This window comes from Daucus carota, chromosome 6, assembly GCF_001625215.2.
Source record: "Daucus carota subsp. sativus chromosome 6, DH1 v3.0, whole genome shotgun sequence".
Classification (NCBI taxonomy): domain Eukaryota; kingdom Viridiplantae; phylum Streptophyta; class Magnoliopsida; order Apiales; family Apiaceae; genus Daucus; species Daucus carota.
In genome coordinates, this window is record NC_030386.2 from 29089228 (window position 1) to 29112041 (window position 22814).

The 22814-nt window shown below is 35.1% G+C and overlaps 3 protein-coding genes and 1 long non-coding RNA gene across 8 annotated transcripts; 2 read left to right on the forward strand and 2 right to left on the reverse strand.

Annotated features, from left to right (window-relative positions):
* Positions 1 to 163: 163 nt before the first annotated feature.
* Positions 164 to 4520, reverse strand: LOC108227364 (uncharacterized). Of its 2 annotated transcripts, XM_064079322.1 has the most exons (5): positions 4038 to 4520; positions 3116 to 3324; positions 2243 to 2350; positions 1443 to 1869; positions 1215 to 1353 (listed from the first exon to the last, which is right to left on the reverse strand). In XM_064079322.1, exons 1-5 carry the CDS (start codon positions 4327 to 4329, stop codon positions 1346 to 1348), a joined length of 1044 nt encoding a protein of 347 aa, XP_063935392.1. In that variant the 5' UTR covers positions 4330 to 4520; the 3' UTR covers positions 1215 to 1345. The 2 variants fall into 2 exon arrangements, with proteins under 2 accessions (XP_017257955.2, XP_063935392.1); XM_017402466.2 differs by having other exon boundaries at positions 164 to 1869; positions 4038 to 4519.
* A 414-nt stretch (positions 4521 to 4934) lies between these two features.
* LOC135147311 (uncharacterized) lies at positions 4935 to 10019 on the forward strand. Its single transcript, XR_010284754.1, has 5 exons — positions 4935 to 5666; positions 6512 to 6626; positions 7402 to 7568; positions 7949 to 8103; positions 9130 to 10019. It is a non-coding gene; the product is annotated as an uncharacterized LOC135147311 (long non-coding RNA).
* Positions 10020 to 13721: 3702 nt separating this feature from the next.
* On the forward strand, positions 13722 to 16237 carry LOC108224982 (universal stress protein PHOS32). Of its 2 annotated transcripts, none has more exons than XM_064079945.1 (2): positions 13722 to 14435; positions 15936 to 16237. In XM_064079945.1, exons 1-2 carry the CDS (start codon positions 13796 to 13798, stop codon positions 15974 to 15976), a joined length of 681 nt encoding a protein of 226 aa, XP_063936015.1. In that variant the 5' UTR covers positions 13722 to 13795; the 3' UTR covers positions 15977 to 16237. The 2 variants fall into 2 exon arrangements, with proteins under 2 accessions (XP_063936015.1, XP_017255250.1); XM_017399761.2 differs by having other exon boundaries at positions 13726 to 14444.
* Positions 16238 to 17276: 1039 nt separating this feature from the next.
* Positions 17277 to 22505, reverse strand: LOC108227553 (uncharacterized). 3 transcript variants are annotated; one of them, XM_017402766.2, is made up of 6 exons: positions 22379 to 22505; positions 22122 to 22192; positions 20312 to 20759; positions 19013 to 20216; positions 18718 to 18864; positions 17277 to 18077 (listed from the first exon to the last, which is right to left on the reverse strand). In XM_017402766.2, the coding sequence occupies exons 3-6, from the start codon at positions 20360 to 20362 to the stop codon at positions 17452 to 17454; spliced, it is 2028 nt and encodes a 675-aa protein (XP_017258255.1). In that variant the 5' UTR covers positions 20363 to 20759; positions 22122 to 22192; positions 22379 to 22505; the 3' UTR covers positions 17277 to 17451. The 3 variants fall into 3 exon arrangements, with proteins under 3 accessions (XP_017258255.1, XP_017258254.1, XP_063936014.1); XM_017402765.2 differs by having other exon boundaries at positions 22282 to 22477; XM_064079944.1 differs by having other exon boundaries at positions 22122 to 22477.
* Between the last annotated feature and the right edge of the window lie 309 nt (positions 22506 to 22814).

The window sequence follows — 22814 nt, forward strand, 5'->3', positions numbered from 1 at the left end:
GTGTGAAGTCAAATCCTCATATAAAATGCAGAACTAAATAAATGGTGTGAGGTCAGATACTCATGTAAAATGCAGAACAATTACAGGGATCAGATCTAAGATGGAATCATAAATAAACATTCAGACCTTTAAATATATCTCAAGAACAACATGAAATATGGCGACAACAGTTTGTCAAAGGAGATTAGAAGGGACTTGAAGAGCCAATATAACCAAAGTTGGTACAACTACATCCCAGACAGTAGTCAACTAGTCATAAGCTCAGGGATGTTTTTCTTCTAAAAGACACGTTGAGCTGACAAGTCATCAAGGTTGGCCACCAGAGAAAATTTTACAATTGTTGTGGGTGCGGTATCTAATTTAGATAGAAGTGTCTACTCACTTCACCCAGATTCAAGACTAAACTCAAGAAAAGTATATATTAAGGGAATACAATAGACAACCAAATGAACAATCGAGGAAAAAAAAAGCTATCAAATTTAAGTTAGCAAATGGATGTTGAACAGAGATCTTCATACCTCATAAATGTTTCAAATTCTTTTCTTTTTAAAATGTGCAGAAAATTATGTCAGATATCACAGCATAAACATACAACATATTAAGGAAAAAAAACAATAAAACAGTCTATAGCCTATACAGCCAGAAAACACCACATGCAGAAAATAGAATATAATCTCCAAAATTGTTAGCAAGCTATAACCAGGTTAAAAATTATATACTAAGAACTAAGAGCATTTAATTAAGTGGGAGAGGTAATTAGCACAATAATCTCTATTTATCTATTTTACAAGGTTAGTACATTCCATTACATTGACATTCAAAACTAAGTCTAACTTCATCAGTTCATCCCCCTAAGAAGGACCCTTGACTAGGAAGATTAATGATATCTTAAATCAAGTGGAAACACATTAAACAACTTTACTGGATATCCTAACATACGATATTGTAGGTACATCATATGAGGTTCAGTTCCGGGGTTAATATCAATATTAATATGATAACATAAGCCTAAAGCCTAAAGATGACAAGCCTGCAAACACGTCTAGCTTCTGCCTCGAATTAGCATCTTCCCAGGCATTATGTCTTACAGCCGAGAGCTATCACATTTCAAATTTGATCTTACTATTTACTTCAATATATACATTAAATATCTGATTAGTCATTGCAGTTGGTTTCCAAAATTTTTACACCACGCCTTACTCTTCTCAGCTTACTAATCCATCGCTCCCGACTATTCAAAGCACTTCGTCTAAATCTTCTATGTTCACTTGCTGCTCCAACAAACTTTGTGCTTCCAAAATTATATTTGGTACGTATCTCATCCTTTTTTCGTTCAGCGTGACTCTCAAGTTTCTGATATTTGCAAGAAGGTTGATTTCCTCTACAAAGGTGGCTGAAATAGTAATGAGGGTCAACATAGGAAGGAGATGAGGATACAATACCTTTGATGGTGTTCGGCTGGAGAAGCTCAATGAACTCTTTTATCTCAGCAAAACACGCATGGTCAGTATATGGAACCGCATACATAAATTCATGATATCTTTCAATTGATTTCATATCCATATTTGACATATCTATGCTGTTATAGCCGCCAATCTTTGAACTTCGGTCAATTTTGTCTCTGTGGGATACTGAACATGATGAAGATAGTCGAGGACCTCGACTTCCCCCAACCCAATTTAATGCCCATGGAAGACCAGATGGCATGATTCCAATAGTTGGGCGCAACATATTTAGTCCCTCCAAAGTCTCAATGCTAAAACTATAACGAGGAACTGCCCGCACTCTAGTCACTGAGGTTTTTGTTGTGAAGATATCATGTAACCCCAGTAGATGCATTGTCTGCAAGCGCTCAGGCCACACCCAGATCTGTTCAGAAGAATTAAAGTAAGATGTCAACTACTGATTAATAATTACATAGCAGGAAATAAAATTTATAATTATGACTTTAAATGTTTAAAGGTGGTTCATGGTTATATCTTAAAATTTGTAGATGTAATTTGTGACAACAATTGCAACTCCGGAGAAAAATGTGTGTATGTTCACATGCAATTACGTAGAATGCAGTGACCAAAGCCACTCTTCGAAACTCGATGTACACACACACACACACACACACACACACACATATAATTATATGTTCTAAATAAATATAAAATTATGAAGAGAATAAGAAGCAAGTAGTTGACTACTACACACTTTCAAGAAAGAAAGTTGCAGATTAACATAATAATAAAAATACCTTTATTTTAAGCACTTTCGAAATGTGAAGTAGAAGTTCTTCCTTACCCAGAGAATCGATACCAATAATGATGTCATGATCAGGATTAGAGATTATTATGTCAACGACCTGCAGCCAGATTCAAACATGCACCCAATAAGACTCGACTGTGTTATATGGTTAATCAAGAAAAAATAAAAAAGTAAGTATGAAACATGAAAGTGGCACAAAGACAAACAGAATTGGCAGACAAATTTGCAGATCTTACAAGAGATTAGAACTACACAACCATATACACATCTCATTTTCTAAATTTTGAATTAAAGAATTGTTGTTTGATGCTACGAGCAAAGCTTACAAGTAATTAACTTCATATTTGGCCATCTATTATTGTTGTGCGTATCTATCTATAAAACATTTGTTTCTATGTTGATTTTGACACTGGTAGCCAATTTAAAAGAAAATAAATTCAGACCAACTTTGCATATCTTTAATGTCATATGTACATTGATGTTGATAATGTAGCACCATAATAATATATAAATATAGCTGTCGGCCCATCTGTATGGTTTCACACGTCTGTTAGTACTTATTAGTTGTTTCTTTCTCTAAGACTACAATGACAGGTGCCCAGAGTACAACATCTGTAATTAAGTAACTATACCAGTTTCGTTAAAAGTGTCTTGAGGAAATTATAATTGTCATTTAATAAATCAGGATGAACTATACTGGTCTACTATTATTCTTAAAAGCCAGTAGATTGCTGAAGTAAATCTAAGTGCACCTACTACAAGAACTGCTATTGATAACAAAAAGGGAATACAAGTCTGCCACAGTAGCCCCAATAAAACATAATAACACAAACGAGATTGCATAACACAAACGAGATTGCACCTGCTGAGCAGCAACTTCACGAGGAGGAAATTTAAATGTCGGATTGCAGTAAGTGTTATCTAGGTAAAGGTTGTCAATTTTCACATCCCTGAGAGCATTAAGTAACATAGTTTTTCCGATTTGTGCCTTCTTACTGGTTCTTTCCCACCGAAAGTCCCCAGTGTAGAGCATGCAGCCAAACTCCCCCTGGAACAAATACATAAACGCTCCTGCAAGAATAATAAATGAGCAAGGTTTAACGATCTGGAAAGTACTTCTTTTAAAAACACACATTCAAACATTCAGGTAACAAAATTATGAAAGCACATTGTACTTGAATGCAATTCTAAGCATGAAAAACCAATCTCTCAATTACAATTTCCCCAAATATTAAACAGATTTAATCTTTCATTATGTAAACTATGTAGAAAATTAAATACCCCACTAGAGAAAATGGGGGAGACAGATTTAATATTAACAGAATGACAAGAATAAATCCAAAAAATATATATTAATTGAAGGGAGATGGAGATATATAAGCGAAAATTCTGTGAAAATTAGCTACACAACATTCTCTGGTTGTAATTTCATTTAAGATAAAATTCTGTGAAAATTAGCAACACAACATTCCCTGGTTGTAATTTCATTTACATCTTTAACACCTGCTACTTTGAACAGAATGTTATACAATACAATTCACAAATATTAAACTCTTAAGCAATCACCATATCAAATTAACATACAGCGAATGCCTTGCGAACAAATCAACTTGCATTATCAGTCAATTAGGCAGCTCATAATTGGCATCATAACCTAATACAAGAACTCCAGTAACTAAACAAACACTATACATTTCGCACGACGAAAACATTCATTCAGACTCCAGATCAAACAACTAATAGGCACATTAAAACCGGAATTTTAAAAAAAACCTTATAATTACCAGGACAATGTTGAGCGTCAATGGCCATAACTTTAACAGTAACAGGCGAATTAGAGGTTGGGGAGATGAGGGAAAGAGAGTACCAAACACCGGCTTCGACAATTCGGAGAAGAGAGAGATTGAAATCAGGGAATTTAGAGGGAAAAAGCTTGGCGGAGATGCGAGAGCAGTACAAAGGGGCGAATTTCCAGGAGGAAGAGAGGCCTTTGGTGTGATCGGAGTGGAGGTGAGTGAGGAAATAGACTTGACTGCCGTCTGACCAACGGTCCACTGATACCATTCCTGCCTCCATCCAGATGTTTCTCGCGGTTTTGTTTTTTAGGAATGGGTATGGTTTGGAATTGGAAATGTCATGGAGCGAAATTTTTTAATTCGGGGATGTTTGGAGGGAATGTGAGATGATGAGAGGGGGCTGGGAAATGGGAGGGCGTTTGAACTGGAAATAGGAGTGGGAATTGTAACCGGATTGAAATGTACTCCTGATGGGACAGATTCGGGTCGGAATTTTTGCGAATACAATATAGAGATTTTTTCTTAATTTTACATATCCTAATTAATTTTTCTTATGTTCTTGATTTAAAATTTTCTTAAGTTTGCTAATTTTATTTGTAAAGGTAGGAAAATATATTTAAAAAAAACCGTATTTTTCATATGAATTCCTCTCACAACGGATGAGGAGGAAAAAAAAAATTGATTCGCTAGATTCGAAATTTGTTCATGAGTTGGGGGATAATATTACTCAACGTTCACCTGAGGTCTATGGACGTCTATGCGCTCGAATATGTACACCCTACCTCTTATTTCATACCAAATCTACTTTCTATATATTAAAAGGCCACGAGGGGCAAAATGAGCCAAAAAAATACCAGCGAAATTACCTTCTTGCCCTCGATATTCTTTGAATTACAAATTACCCTGGGTTGTAACCGCCGTTAGCTCGATCCATATCCCTCTCAATTGATTTAGCAGGTGAGGGCTTGTGCATCTATAGTCGTTCTCTCATGGACTAGTGGCGGAATCTTCTTGCGTTGTTTTTCAGCCAAATGTACAATTATTCTAATTGCGGTAGCGAGGAAGGTAAATTCCGGTCAACCTCATCTTCCTCCACCACATTCAACCACCGCATCGCCACCGCGATACTCTTAACATGAAAACCCTAACTCAAGCCTTTGCCAAGACCTCCGCGGCGATCGAGAACACCGTACAGACCATCGTGCAAGACGTCATCGGTCCCAAGCCTCTCCACCACTACGATCTCCTGGACCAGATCGGTTCGGCCGGTCCAGGTCTGGCCTGGCAGCTTTATTCAGGGAAAACGAGGAATGAATTCGATATCGCAGCAGTATCCAACGGTGTGTGTTTGGTTGCTTGATAAGCGTGCGTTGGCGGAGGCGAGAGTGCGTGTCGGTTTGTCGAAAGCCGCGGAGGACTCGTTTTTGGATGTCATTAGAGCGGGACTCTGCGAGGTTGATTAGGCTGAGGCATCCTGGCGTGCTTCATGTTGTGGAGGCGTTGGATGATAGTAAGAATGCTTTGGTTATGGCTACAGAACTGTTGTTTGCGTCGGTGGCCAATGTGCTTGGGAATGTCGATAATATTGCTAAGGTTCCTAAGGAGCTTAAAGGAATGGTAATTACTTGAATTTTCAAATGCTAGAAATTTCAAACTATAGAGTAGAAATCGGACCGGTTATTTGTTTTTTTGTTGTGCATTGTTTTCAAATCTTCACATCTTCTGTTTGGGCAATTCGTTCTGGTTATTTTCATTAACTGTGGGCTATATTGTTGGCAAGCTATCACATTGGCTGAGATTTCGCTCTCTACGGAGATGTCATAACCTCCGTGCTTTGCATCATCAAGGCACATGTGAGGGACTAAAATAGGAACGCCCATTCCCAGGCTAGAGTGTCTTTGATCACTGGTGGAAGGTAGGGGAGTTTGGCAGTAACAGATAAAAATTTATGTGAATTGTTATATCAAATAATATATGAAAGTCTATTCATTAGTACAATAATGCTGAGTTATTATTGATTCATGATGACTAATGTGTTGACTTTAGAAGTACCATGACCACTGATGAGTAGGTGTTGCATTATGATTTTTCATGTATACATATTCAAGTGCACTTGTCTTGAGCTTGCTTTATGGTTATACAACTCTTCTGGTTGATTTGCCTTTTTAGGCAGTTCAGACTAGAGCAAATGATTTTATTTTCCTAAACAAAGGGGCTCCAAAGAGCAGTCATACTGTCGCTATTCTAAAAACTTTATTTGATAAATTAAGTCAAATGAGCCCTGAAATAAGCGCAAAAAGAAGATCAAACCTGACTGATTCTATAGCAGTGTCAATATTACATTGCATTTTTCAGTCTCGAGGTCATTTGACTCTTTGTATTGCAATTTTTAAAAATATATGCAAGAAAACAATAATGCACTCTCTAATATGTTACATGTTCTGGACGAATGCTTTGTTTAGGACAATGAAATCAGACTCTGGAAAAGAGATGAAGATCAAGACTATTTGTCACTAAAGAGATGGAGGAACGAAAATTGGTGATTCCTACAAAATAATTCTCTCCAGCAATTGTGAGGTATATCTTTTAAATATTGTGATATATACTTTGAATAGGTTATCTTTGTCTCTTATATTATTTCATGTATTCTTAAGAAAATATTCACTACGACAACTCCAATGGAGCGAATTCTTCATCAGCTTGAATATCACAAGCTCACTGCTTGCGCGCTGTGATCTTTCTTCCAATACTTTTTGTGACCTTTTCTCCTGATTTTAAAAAAAAATGATCTGCAAGGTTAGGCCTTGCTCAAATAAGTGGCGTGCAAGAAGTGAAGTGTATACTATGAAACATGATCAGGAGATATGATAGGGATTCCAATCTTCTTCGTTGTGTTGAATAATACAGGACGATGTTGAGACTTTAATCAGATACCTTAAGATTTTTACACGAGTTGGTTGCTTGACACGTTGGATTGATAGAATTGCATTTGCTCATTGTATTCGACTCTCTTAGGTGTTAAATGGTTCATCTGTGTTTTAAATATGGACTCTGTTGTTTTTAATAGGATCCCTTCCATTGTGATTCCGCAGCTTACTTGTAACATATAAATGCACCTAACGGTGGGGTCGACAATTTTTTAAAAAGTGTATTAAGATAAAAATATAACAGTTCAGGTTTTACAGTGGAGTAATATGGGGTTTAATTAACCAACATTTTGTTTTCCTGTTGATATAAAACCTATATTATTAGGCTGATTTATTATGAGTGTAACAATTGAAAATTCTGTATTTAAATTGAAAGCTTTCCAAAGAAATACGCTATTAATATATACTGACACATGAAATTGCAGCTTCGCGGAGATACAAAGCGGTGGAATCGCTAAGAGAAGTGGAGCAATGTGTGTTGGAGGTGCTTCCAAAAGAGCGTTGGGAAGAGGAATTATGTTTATGTGTAGCTCTTCGCGCCTCATCCTCTGCAACGTCCTCGAAAAAGATCAATCATGGGGCTGTTCTCAAGGTACTCTACTACCTCATCACTTCATGATTTCATACATATGCTTATATACATGAACAGACACATTTAACTTTTACATTTTAAGTAAATAGGTAGTTGAAACTACAGTAATCAGTATTTGACGCAACAAAGGGTGCGGCACAGTCTACAATTCAATATTTTGAGAATATGAGGACTGTTTTGGTGGTTGTTGGAGGCATGAAACTAAAAAATTAGAAGCTTCCGATTTAGAGATGATTTTTCTTTTCTATTAATATCTCATGTATTTGCTTCAGTTTCTCTCTATCAATTTAGAGCTCAAATTAGTTTTATAGCTTCATTTCACTTGTGATATACTACATATTTGTCCTTTGTCAATGAATTGAAAGACTTGTTTATTGCAGAGAGGCTGGTCGAATAAATTTTCGGATTGCATTCTTTGTTTAGAAGGTTATTATGAGTGGACGTGAGCGGGTGGAATTGGAGTATGGAGGTATGGTGGAACTCAGGGGCGGATCCAGAATCCGTCATCCACCCGGGCTAGCCAAATTTTCACTTGGTAAGTAGTTTTAATTTTAAAAATTATATGTTTATATGTAATTAGTTTATAACCCGTATGATGATTTATAATATTATTATTTTATTATATATATATATATATATATATATATATTAATATTTAACTAATTTCATTATAAAAATAAAATTCTGTTAAAATAATAATACACTTTTTAAATAAATAATAAACTCATTTGAGCTAATAATATATTTTTATTAGATGCATTAAATAATTTATTTAGCATGTTCTTAATAATGAACTCAGTCAAAAACTAATTAAAAATTATGTTAAAGAGATATGTTTTATAGAGAATGTTATTATATATTTTAATTGTAATAGAAATGCTCATTAAAACATGTTATAGTTAAATAGGCCTATAAAACCATGACCAAATTTTTAATATTTTCTTTTTAATAATATTGTACAGATATATTATTATAATATACACGTATAAAATACAATAATATATGTATTCATAATAAAATCAGTTTTGATGTTCTCAACTTTTTTGTGAATCTCTTAGTAGATTTTTTTCTATAATATAATATATAATTTTTCTGTTTCTTTATAATATAGATTATATACGCGGTTGTTATGTAATATTGTATTTTTTTAAGATTTAAATAAAAGTTTTGTTATAATACAACTCGCAAGTACAACAAAATATTTACATTTTATTATGAATATACATTCTTATTTACATTATTAATACGATTCATAAAAAAATCGTAATTAAACTATTTATAGTTTATTCATTTCAATTATATACGTTTCTGCACAAAAACGAATTACTAAAAAATAATAGTTAATTTAATAATAAAATTAAATGCTTTTTATAAATAAAAATACCTTGATAAACGGAAGCTATAATAAATATGACAAAAATGAATAAAAATGCACAATTTCATTCACAATGCTCACGCATGTAGAAGAGTCCTGGTGTTCATATTGAAAATAATACAAGAAAAACAAGTTTTACACTCGGGCTATACTAACAGAAAAATCAAAATTTTGAAACATTTACAGAACAAAACCAGGAGAGGACCCTGGCTTGAGCCAACTCCGGTCCAAGTTTGGGTTTGCCCCTGGTGGAGCTATGAGGATCACATCTTTACAAAAGGAGATTCACTTTTGAAGTTTAGTAGTGAGAGTGCTGATGATTCTTCTGATGAATTTGGATCATTACTATGAAGATCTATTCTTCTTCAGATATTTGGCGATGGGTCACATGAGAAATCCAAAATGGCCAATGATTTGAGTTTCATTTTTGATCATTTTGCCCTGGCACTTTTACAACAAGCTTATGTTACAGATAGACGGATTTCAACCTCCATTAAATTCAATGGTAGGTAAGATTCAGATTAAATTGTACGAGGTTTAATAGAAGTACAATATGAAACCTGGATGGCGTGGTTAATATGAGATATCAAGACATTAGCTGAATCCATCAGTCCCTGAGAAAAGTTGTTAAGATTGAATTAGGTAACTACCAGAGCCTCACATATCTTCCGAGAAGCATCTGCAATCTCAGCATAATGGAATGTCTTTGTCTTGAACTTGGTGGTTGTTCAACTCTTGAAGGGCATCTGACACTTAAGAGGAGGGTAGGACGTGGGGGATTTTAGAAGCCTAACTTATCAGCCATACAGCGGTAAATTCAAGATACATGAACTGGGTTTCCTTAATAAAATGCCTTTTAGTAGAGGATTAAGAAGTGATATGAGGATTGTAGCAATGAACTACAGGACAGAAGCTTTGCCTCCAACATAGGTACTCATATGAGTTGTATGTATAGTTGTAGAGTATCCATTAACATCTTTTATACATAGGTTGCACACTTGTGTGTCCTTCCTTCGAGAAACAGACGCATATCGTATTGAAATTCCCTCATGTGGATAGGAAAACTATTTAGAAAATTTCTATCAGCAATTAATACTCCCTTCGTCCCTTTTTAGTTGTCATATTTTTATACTCCCTCCGTCCCTTTTTAGTTGTCATATTTTTATTTTTACTGGTCAAATTGACTAATTTTTTACCAAAGAGTATGAGCCAGTCTTCCATTATTTTAAAAAACTGAAAATTACATATTAAAATAGATTAAAAATTATTTCAGGTGACATATTTTTTTTATTTTTTTAATTGATAAATATTAATAAATTTCAGTCAAACTTTGGTCACTAAAAAGAGACGGAGGGAGTATTTATATCTTCTTTGTACAACGAATATACAATGCGTCTATATATATACACTTATCTGAGGCCACTTGAACCATAAACATGCAAGGTATCATAGAAATCCCCGTTCAATTAGAACATAAGGTGCAGTGTTCATTAGGAACAAAATTTTTTTTGATAAAAATTACCTAAAAGTCATAAATTCTTCAAAATTCACTTTAATTTTTAGTATTATATTTTTAATTATTTATAAGTCATTAATAAGTTAAAATTATTCAAACTGACATTTCAAACTCCCATACGATCATGTTTGGTGAGTGTGTTTTTCTTTTTGATAATTTAATAACTTAATTTTTAAAAAAAAGATGTATGTTTTTATAATTTATTTAGATATATAAATGTTAAAGAGGCGTTTTATATTCGTTTTTTAACAAGAAAATAAGAGTTTATTTCATAAACAAAATAAAGTTGTACGTAATTTTCTGAAATAACCTCTAAAAAATAAGTTCAGCCAAAATGACTGTTATGTTAGGTTAAATCATAAGTCACAAATTTAAACACAAGCAAACATACTCAACATACTCTTACGATTAGCTCCTACACATGCAATTCACACTCAAAAATTTATACAACCCCTTTTTAATAAATTGATAGAACAGAAAATAACATGAGAATCAACATAAATTTATAACCAAACAAAAATTTGTCTTTATAAGAATGCCCGTGCCTTGCACGGGCTTCTACGCTAGTTATACTTATTCTTTATCATTTCAGCTAAACATCATATCAATTTAAAGATATAATTTAATACAAATAGATGGAAGGGTTTGCATATATCAACACCCCTCCTAAATTGTCGATAGTTTAATTGACCGGAAGATGATGAGAAATTCACATGAAAGAACTCTTCGACTTTATAATTTGACTTCTATAAATTGCGTCAAAATAAAAATCCATGCAAACAAATATACGATCTCTTAGAAAAACTGAACATAGGTTGTTCTCCTTTCTTAATACGGAATGATAATTATACCCAACTCAATAGATTTCAATCGAACCTAATTGTTTGAATTTTCTCGAATCCAAATTTTTTGTATTTAAATTTAGATTTGAATATTTTCTAAATCCGAAAGAATTTGTAGTTGTATATGGATCTTAAATATACCTAACCAAAATATAATCCGAAATTCGAAATCTGTTTCAAATCCGATCTGAGTCTGAAACACGAACAAATTAGATATTATATACATACATATAATACATATATAACATGTATTATTAAATAAGTTAATATTTTACATATAGTTTTATGAGCATAATACATGACTTATATACATTAAATAATTAAATCTAATAGTTATAAATCGGTGAGTTGAATAATTGTTAATAATTAAATTAATATATTTTACTAATTTTTTAAACTACATTATATAGAGTAAGTTGCTCATATTTAGGAAAGTCAAAATCATAGTGACTATCAATGAGTCGCATTCTTGTTCTTGACTTATATTCAGAAAAGCCAAAATCACAGTCACCGCATCAAACTCTTTGTTAGTTGTTGTTGCGGTATTCATAATATTAGAAAAATATATCAAATTGTTATAATAATAGAAATTTATTTATTTTCAATCAACCACTTTTATAAGATCCGAATTATTTGAATTCGATTTAAAATTCGAAAAAACCCGACTACACGGATTTATATATTGGTTTTTAATAATTCAAATTCGAAATCAAACCGCATCAAAATATAACAAAGCAAACTTGGATCATACAAAATCCGGCTGGTCGACGTCCCTGTCGCAATTAAACTAGAAAAGAACCAAGAGAAGCAACAATTTAAATTGACCCGGCCATCGGGCATGTAGCAGAGGTGGTCGGGAAATGTGTACACGTGTTGGGGTATCAAGCAAAAAGTGGGCCTGTGAAAATGAGAAAGCCCCCGCTATAAATCGCCATGGGCTGGCAATGAGAAATATCCAGCACGAACTATGCATAGGTGTAAAGTTAAATGATGCATCAAAGCATCACTTATGTGCTATACGACGTTTATCATTTATTTTCTCAGCTCAATTTCTTGAAGTGACATGCTACCAACAATTTAATGTTAACAACTATTCAGCTTACATTTGTTTATTATTGAAAGGCTGATTTATTCATGATTAATTAGTCTAATAACGAACATTAGAATATCAAATGCATGTATATAATAATGTATTTAAAAAAAATAAAATGTACAGAGTAGTTTTTGTTCTAGATATTGTTATTTCCAGAGCCTCCCCCACCCCCAGTGTTGTCTGACTTTCTTATCCTTATCACATCTTTCAAGCTATTTTCAACAGTGCGATTATCTTGTACATATAATAATAGCATCCGGGTCCGTGTTCGATGAAATAATATAATACGGTATTATTACAAAGAGACATGAGTTATCGTTGTATTTATTAAGGTGTTGACTTAAATTCTATACACAGTAACGATATCGAGACAAGCCTTTACAAGTATACTTGTAACGGGATAAGCGTGAATCTATGAAAATGAATTCAGATAATATTACTCACTCTGTCCTCTTATTTCTTTACATTACTTTTTGGCACGTTTTTTCACACTTATTTGAATTATACTTTCGTAATATATTTTTTAAATTTTTTTCTCTGAATAAAAGTTTGATATTTAAACTTTTATTCAAGAAAAGAAAATGTTTAAAAAAAATTATGAAACTATACTTTATACGAGTCTCAAAATGCATGCAAACATTGTACGTAAACAACTCAGGGGACTGAGGGAGTAATAAACATTATTTTAAGGTAATTATGCAGAGTCAATCTGGTGAATACCGACTAGGCCTGGCAATTTGACACGTAGCACGCTAACACGAAATGAAACGAGACGACACGAAAAAAATGGATACGGGTTTTGATTTTCGACACACGAAACATGAAAGTACACGAACATGAAATTACACGATAGATTTCGTGTCGGATATGGGTTTTCATTTGGGGTACACGAAATATACGAAAGTAATGATATATTAAATATATAATTGAGTATAAAGTATATATTTATATGTATGTGTGGATATATATTGTAGATACATTAAAAAATTTATAAAGAATTGTATACATGTATAATATATATCATTCACATTTAATAAATTTATAAAGGAAAATATATATTAAATTCATTTTTTATTAAAAAATATATTAATATTTTTATATATAATATACACGAAAAGTGCACGAAATATACACGAAACGATTCGAAACGGATACGGGTTTCAAATTAGGTACACGAAATTAATAATGGGCGGATACGGGTTTCACCTTTAAGTACACGAAACACGAAACACGAAACACGAAAATACACGAAACGAAAGTATACGAAACGAAACGATTGCCACCCCTAATACCTGACAAATAAATTTGGTGGAAATATACAGAAGATAGCTGTATACAGTGTTACTAGCATCAGCACAGTTTCTATAAGATACCTAGATCAACATCATTTATATTAACGCAATGATGAAAGCGCAACCGGAGCTAACCACCCCCACCGCATGTAGTCAACGCCGCATAGCCATAGCCGTTGACCTGAGTGACGAGAGTGCCTTCGCTGTTAAATGGGCCGTCAACAACTACCTCCGTCCCGGCGACACCGTCATCCTCCTCCACGTCCGTCCCACCTCCGTTCTCTACGGTGCCGACTGGGGGGCCACGCCGCCGGAGCCAGCAAACTTGCAAGACAAGCAACAACTCGAAGACAGCTTCGACAACTTGACGAGCTTGAAAGCAGCTGAGCTGGCTCAGCCTTTGGTCGAGGCTGACGTGCCTTACAAGGTTCATATTGTGAAGGACCATGATTTGAAGGAGAGGTTGTGTTTGGAAGTGGAGAGGCTGGGGTTGAGTGCGGTGATTATGGGGAGTCGAGGGTTTGGTGGTGCGAGAAAGAGTGGGAGAGGAAGGCTTGGGAGTGTGAGTGATTACTGTGTGCAACATTGTGTGTGTCCTGTGGTGGTGGTGAGGTATAGTGAGGGAGGTGAGGGGAGTGGTGATGGGGCGGCGTTTAGTGGTGGCAAAGCGGCGAAGGTTATGGCGGAGGAGGTGCTGTTGAATCCTGTGCCTGAGGAGGAGGTTGAGTACTGCGGAGATGATGATGAAGGTCATTCAGGTTTGTTAATTAATTTCTGTTCATATGTTGGTTTGGATTTTGGTGATACAGAAGTTTGTTGTTATTATGTTTGTTACATGTGTTACCTTGTTTTTGGGTAGTTTAAATTGGTTTTGAAAATTAGAGCCTTGGAGTTGGAGGTGGGGATGATCATTTGCCACTTGGTTATTACTCAATCTTTTATAAGGGTGTCTATCTAGATTGATAATTTCAGGTCTAGTGATTTTTTTCACTCTTAGCTAGGCTTTTTGCTGCTCCCTCCGCCCCCGGGAGTAGTATATATGGGGCGTGTGGCAGAAGAAAAGCGTGTAAAGTGGTGAGACCGATTAATATTTAATGTATAAAGCGAGTATAGTAGAAGAAAGTATTGGACGTAGTTAAACTTTTATATTATAAAATTCTACGATATTTGGAATGTATACGAGAGGTACGTCCCAAAAAGAAATGGTATAAAAATGAATTGGTTAAATTAGGGGAGGGGAAGAGGGGAGCCTATCTGATGAGTGATGGGTAACACTTTAAATCAACCAGATTTAGGAAATTTGTGGAAAGAAAGTTCTACTTCTGTTGATATATTGGTAAAATTGAAGAGAGTTGTGAATTGTGAGTGGAAATCAAGAGCATTTTCGTACATCATCAGGAACTTGGAATTTCAACTATTCAAGATCCTTATGACAAGCAATCATCTGTCGTGTATGCCATTCAGATACTGGAAAGGAGCCACTCTGGATGGGAGACAGAATACCCTCACCTTAATGTGGCTCTGCCACTTGGAGGAATAGATGGTGAAAAGTTCATGTGGTATGGGCGTAGAAGAACTCAAAATTATATGTTTTTTTCTTAGATTGAATGGGTCATTTTCTTCGTCCAAGCTGAGACACTATGAAATGATCAAATCTAGTCATATACCAATATATCATCGGATAATAACTTTCCTGTGTTTGCAAAGTGTTTCATTGTATCTGATACAATGATAATGAACAAGATTGGCTTGAGATGCCCTGCTTCGCAAAACAGTCAACAATGGCTTGAGTTATTACTTGGCTTAGAGAAACTTCCACAAAAGCTATAGAATTAGTAGTCTTCCATTATTTAGTGTATGTGTGAAGCACGAGCTACTTCGGAATATAATTTCCCAGTTCATACATTTCGTTCTTTTCTTTTATGTCTCAATTGGTTCACAGTACTAGTGTTGTAAGTTTGTAGACCTGTATACCAGCTGCAACAGATAGGCATTGATTACTACCAAGTACATGTCCAATGCAGGGTTTGTGAGTGTGTGCACGCGGGTAAAATCTATGCCTAAAGTTTATAAGCTCTTAAACGGTGATAAACTGTATATCAAGAAGAGTGTTGTCTATTACAAAGTCATAATAACATGATTTATGTTTATTCTAATTTGAGATGGTTAAAATTGTCTACAGAAAAACTGTTAATAATCGCCTCTTGTAAATATATTACAGGACTGACAATCTTGCTACCTTACTGCAGAAATTCATGACAATGGCCACAAAAGTGGTATACAGGCATGAAACGGCAAACACAGAGGAAGGAGTAGTGGTTTCTTTTCCAGAAAAATAAGGAGGTGCAAAGGGTAACAGATGGTGATATGCTCTATATGTTCTTCTGTTATGCTGTTATTCAGCCAACGTCTGGGAGTTAGGAGATTATGGCATGTAAAGTAATCAGAAAAAGTGTAAAGCTCGATAAACTGATAAAATTGTAATTAGTAACTACTCCTGATCACTTAACCAATCTTTTCTCGTGTGCAAATATTTACAAGTTGTGTGACAGTCCCTGTCCTGTTCTATATCCGGATGTTTCAAAGATTCTGTTCCCAGAGGTATGCAACTGATATTTGTTGCTTGATCTGCAGAATACTAGTACTCAACTTTGTTTGCATAGAACTAAGCATGTAGCGCACAATACAATATATCTTTATGATGAGATTTATCACTTATCAGCATCGGTCAGGAACCTCATACTACGGTCTTCTGAATATGCCATTCTTTATGGCTCATCGGCCATATGTCTGACATCTCCACTGGCTAAATACATCATGTTTTGGAGTGAAATTCTGTCCAATTTTGATTCTTATTTCTTAATAACGTATCTGTCATCCTCCTCCACCATTCAATTATTAGTAGTAAGATTTAAATACGTAAATATCACTTGCCAAAAAGAAACTTGAATAGAGGCTGCAGAAATAGTCTTCAATTAGCTAGTTATATGTGAAGATCAAGCTACTTCAAGATATAATTACCCAATTCCTGGATTCTCTTCTCTTCCCTATTTCTCAATCTGCTCACACTACTAGTGTTTCGGATTTGTTCAAAGTTCGTTTCTTCAGATTAGAACGAGTGGATGGTTGGAGATGCTCTTACATGCCTACATCAGGATTTGTGTGTGTGCGCCTAAAATAAATGCCTAAAGGTCACATGATCCATGCAATACGTTACAGTTCTACAGGTTTAACCAGTTTAAGCTAAATCTGAGATGGTAAAAGTTACTTATGGTCAAAACAGTTTATGGCTGCCAGCATCATTCACAGAACATTTAAAGTGTAATAATGATATCGTGTACACTATATCAGAGGATTGATAACTGCAGAGATTCATAGAGGATGACCACAGAAATAGTATACAGGAATGAGGGTAATGTTCCCATTCCCAGATAGATAAGAGTGCACAAAGGGTATACCGAGGAACCCTGCTCTACTTGTTCTTACCCTGACCTGTTATTCAGCCGATGCTTAAGGTTAAGAGATTATTGCATGTAAAGTAAACAGAAAATGTAAAGCTGAATAAACTTGTAAATAGTAACTACAGATAATTTCTTAAATAGTTGTAACTTCTGCAGTTTGAATAATATTTTGTTGTGCACAGCACAATAATTCCGTTTATTAAATCCAAATAAAAAAACAATAGAACGAACCAAACCGGATATGTGTGGAACACAACATATAAAGCATAAAAGTAAAATTACATAACACACTCTGATCATGATTTCAAGCACCTCCAAGGTTTCCCTCGCTGCGACTCCTTTGCATAGCAAGATCTGGCCTGAGGCTCAGCAATTTGTTTCCAACAAAACTTGGTCGAGCATTTATCTTGTCCCTGGTTGAAGTCGAGCGCACCTGCTTATCCTTGGATGGTTTTTGCGAGGCAACTGCATGTTGGCTGTGTGGGCTTCTACGACTCTGAGTTGACGATGACTGCCTCTTATGGGCAGCAACTCCATGATTTCCCTTCCGCGTAGTCTTCAGCTCAGATCTGAGACTACGGTCAATCTGATGGGAAGAAATACCTAATCTAGCTGAACGGTCGGCTGAATCTTTCAGAGTACCTGCTTTAATAGATTGCCTATTGAAGTAAGTTAGATGGGGAAGTAGACCTTGCAGATATTTCTTTAGTTGCTCATCCCCCACATTCTTCTGCGCTGGATTTCCTTCCAGGCTAATTGCTTGCAATGAATTATAGTTGGATGCAAGTTGCCCAAGACATTTTGTTGTAGAAATTTTATTGAATCGAAGATCAAGGACATTCAGCTTTAGGAGGCGGTGAAGACCTTCAACCTCACTAATCTTGTTTCCAGCCAGATATAACTCTTTGATTGCAGAACATGATGCTAGGCCTAACAAGCCAAACAAATAGGTATAATATAATACACAGAAGTGCGGTTCAAACAAGAAACTTCCTGTGCAACATGCATGAATGTGTAGATAAATATGCATTTACAGAAATGTACTTGATTAAGTAATTCACAGTCAAATGAAAAAACAAGAGTATGATTCTAAAATGTTCAAATCTCAGTATGATACATTTTTAGTTTCTACTACACACACACACAAAACTGACTCTTAAGACGTAAAAGAGATGAAACCAGGTAATTTGTGTCAAAAATAAATATAATTATCGCATGCATGATCTCGTAATTCTCATTTCCGTATTTGAAGTAAGATACTAATACAGCTAGAGAATTATTTGATAGCCTGCTACAGAGTTTTGTAAAAACGCATGACAATAAGTCAATAACAACAATCAACATGTAAGGAGGCTTGGTTTGCATCAAAGTACAACCAAAGCACTCAGCACCTCATTTGAGGGCTTGTTTTCAAAACAATTACACTGTACAGTCAAGATTGACAAATGAACCGGGTGTGTCCATCGAGTCCATATTGTCAAAAAGAATGCACAGCTTAAGAGCACCAAGCTAATCATGATCACTATTTACTGCTGCACTTAGATTTCGTGCTTAGAGAGGAGAGACATACCATGTCCAATCCGGATTATCCGATTGTAGCTCAGGTCAAGTACACGAAGCCGTGTAAGTTCACGCAACCCTTCAATGGTCGATATATTGTTTTTTGACAGATTCAGCATATGGAGACCTCGAGGGAGAGCACCGGCATTTATCCTTACTGAAAATGTCAAGGGAAAGGAGATATTAATCAAACTAGAAGGGAAATAATATGGAGAACCTTGCATAAATATAGTGTTGGTAAACCAATTTACCAAAGCCCACATAAACAAAAGCAACAAAATGCAGGAATTATTAGAAATACAAACCTATAGCATTTCCAGACAAATTAAGTGCTTTCAAGCTCACAAAAGCAGAGAGGAACGGGATCATAACCAGTCCATGGTTAGACAGCTGTGCAGCGGTGGCTGTAGCACTCAAAGAAGAGACATATCTTTTTGCAGCTTCCATGCCAGGAGTGATCTTGCTATCATGTTTGGCGGTACTTGAACCATCCAAGACAGCAGCCACGTCATCCTCCTGATGATTACTGAATGCAGACTCGTTTTCTCCTTTAGGACTACAGTCCTGAAGAGCAGAAACCCATACATCAATACGTTTTATCTTGAAATCCTTATCTGGCATGCCCTCCCATTGATGAATCTCAGTATTTTCCTGATGGGTAATCTTGGCATCATTTTCATCAGTAGCTGGTATTATCCAGTCCTTCGCTGAACCAACATAGTTATATTCATCATAACCATCATCGGCTGGGATTTCCATACTAGGTTTCTCGTCATCTTCTACATCATCATCTCCCTCTCTATCTTGAATTATTTGAGGGACAAACACCTTTTTTTCTTTTACATTCAATACATTCAAATCCTCATAAGATGCAGCACGACGCATTGTCTTTATAATAGATAACTGTCCACTAAAAGCATTTAAGTTGGGCAAAGAACAGGATTTTGAAATAACCCGTGGGGTTTCCGAACTGTGGTTACTATATTCACCAGCATATTCACCAAAGTAATTAGTGTTGGAGTTCTCAAGACCATCTTCTTTGTCAAATTGTCTCGGATCTTCAACTGAGAAAACTGATTCGTCATTTGCCCTACCAGAACTGACAAGAAGAGAAGTAGAACACGGAGCTTCAGGATCCTTGTCACAAACTGAAACTGCAGAACTAATTCCTTCATGGGATCTCTCACTGGAAAATCCTTGAACCGTCTCATTCTCCGAGTCACTGCCACCAGATAATCTTCGTTTCTGATCCAGTCCACTTCCCAAAGACTGGCTTTTCCGCATACAGGATTTTTTGACCCCAGCAACACTTTCATTTTGAAATGGTAGTTTGACTTCCTCTGATTTCCAGTTAAGTTCCATCAATTGGGAACCTTTAACGTGAGTAGAAGTGACAAGTGTATTATCTTCCTGCACCTCCAAGGGTAATTGACTTGAGCCCGAACTTTGATTGTCAGAGTGCTGTTCCAATGCCTTATTCATCACTTCAGCAGATAATTGTGCTGATTTCTGGTTTCAGAGAGACATAGAGTCAGCATTATCCATCACAATCCCCCTAGTGCGAGTTGCTAAACAAAAATTGTCAAAACAGGTTATACACTCACCTTTGGTTTGGGGGAATAGACGTGAGCATTAAAGCATGAAAACCTAACCATCTCTGTAGAACAAACTAAAGTCTGATATTACATGAGGACTACTTGCTGTTGCATGAACATCTAATGGTTAATATATATATTGTACACTACATCCAAAAGCCTAACACAAAGATCTATTTGCTCCAAAACTGAAATGAAATATTATAGCAAGCTTCCAGAGATCTAGCTAATGTAAACCTTAGCCATAATCAAGCGACAAACCCTGTGAGACACGACACAATCTCCAGATGTATGAAGATCTTGATCTCCTTAAAGCACAAAGTAGTAAAACCCTCTCACTATCACCCCACACCCACTTGGAGGTGTAAGAACTTAACTTTGTTGCAGCTGCCAGGCTTAAATAAGTCCTTCAGATCCTATATAATTCCACCCCTTAACATGTGTAAGAGACAACAGCCTGATGCACCACAGAAAAGGATGAGGGTATCAGATTAGTAAACAAGAAGAGAAGCAAGCATATTTAACAATACAAATCAGTATATGTTTCTAACATCTATTCATAGTTGTCATGGTTATAATATCGCTGAGGTCATGTTTGCTTGAAGGGATAATCCTTAGATTATTACTTTATTTATCTTAAATGTAAAGGATTACAATAACATATAATCATATTTCAATCATTGTTTTATTTCATTTCCAAGGGATTATAATACCTTATATGAGAAGGTATTATAATCCATAGAAATGAATCAAAAAAGTGATTGCTATACAATCTCATGAGATTATAATCCTTCATACTTGAAAAAATACTGTGCTTGTCCGGGGTATAATCCCTTCAAATAAACATGCCTCTTAGTGCAGAAAAACATCATCCTGTAGCATGAGTAGACAAGACATATCACACTATGACTCTTTGAGTAAACAATAAATATATAGACTTGTACTGTAGTAAATACTTTTTTAGCTTGGGGCTTGCAGCTGGACAATCCCGACTCAAAAAAATAATTGTTTTAGCTAATAAAATGGTTTGATTCGAACATCATGTTCAGTGGCTATAATGCAAACACAAGAACAAATTTTAAAGTGATGCAGCTGAAGGGGGCTTTGCAGCTGGACAATCCCCGACTCAAAAAAAAAAGTTTTAGCTAATAAAATGGTTTGATTTGAATATCATGTTCTGTGGCTACAATGCAAACACAAAAACAGATTTTGAAGTGATGCAGCTGGAGGCTTTGCACCACAAAAACATGATATTCAAATGGTTTGATTTGAATATTATGTTCAGTAGAAATAATACAAACACTGAAACAAATTTTACATTGATGCAGCTGAAATCAATCATCAAATTTTGCACGAGTTTCCAGGCAACAGAGTAATTAGAAAAGCACCAAATAGAACGACTCATGTGAAGCTTGACCTCAGCTACTAATTAAATTATGCCATTAGAATTCATATCCGCAGCTTATATTCTCATATGTTTGGATAGAAATCAGGAACAGTTAATACTTAAATACATGTCCGATACGATAACAGGTGCAGACAGTTGTATAAAAATCAACACGGATCATCATTTACAAAAGCACAGCACCACCGAAGAACTCGGCGTACGTGTAACAAATTTAGGCAAAATCATCACCAAATTCATATACATCATACACATCTACACACAAAAAGAACATGAACACAATTTACAATAACAGAAATCACAAATTAACATATGCACAGAATCATACATCAAAATCACAAAAACAATAATCGAATAAATCCAAATCATTATCAATTACAGTAAAATGCAATAAAAATGAAAAGATTTGTTTACCTCTTGTTAGCCAGATTGTAAATGATGAGGAGCAGAGAATGAATGTTTATGAGATTAGATATTTTTATTGGCTGCGTAAAACAAACAACAAAACAAAAATCTCTGAAAATCAACCCTAGATAAACACACACAAAAGGAGGCGCTCCGTTGAAATTTATACCCAGTTTAACGGCTCATGATTAATCACAGTAATGTCTGAGAGATACGGTAAATTATTGAGAAATTAATTTCCACAGATATCGAATATATTCTGATACCTTTTTTATTTCTCTACGCTCTTCTTATCTCTCTATCTGTAAAGAATAGATAGCTATGGATTTATAGATAGATGATATAACCGGGCAGGCTGATTGTCGCCAAGGGCCACTAGAATTTGTTATTATGTAGGAAATTAGTAGGTGGATGTAGTTGATGGTCCGTGATTTTTGGCCTTTATTCTTTTTTGATTTGCTTCAAATTTAGATGGCCCTGATTACTTTTATTATGAGGATCATTTCATTCAGACAGGACCTCTTGATACTTTTTGTTACAAATTTTTATTCCAATAAATTCATATAAATAATAAAAAGGCAACTAATTTATTCTTAATTTAAGATATTATATATATATATAGGGAAGTGCTCATGATCAAATAGAAACCACTTTTAAAATAAAAATTAGAAACCAGTTTCCCTACCACTATTTATAACTACG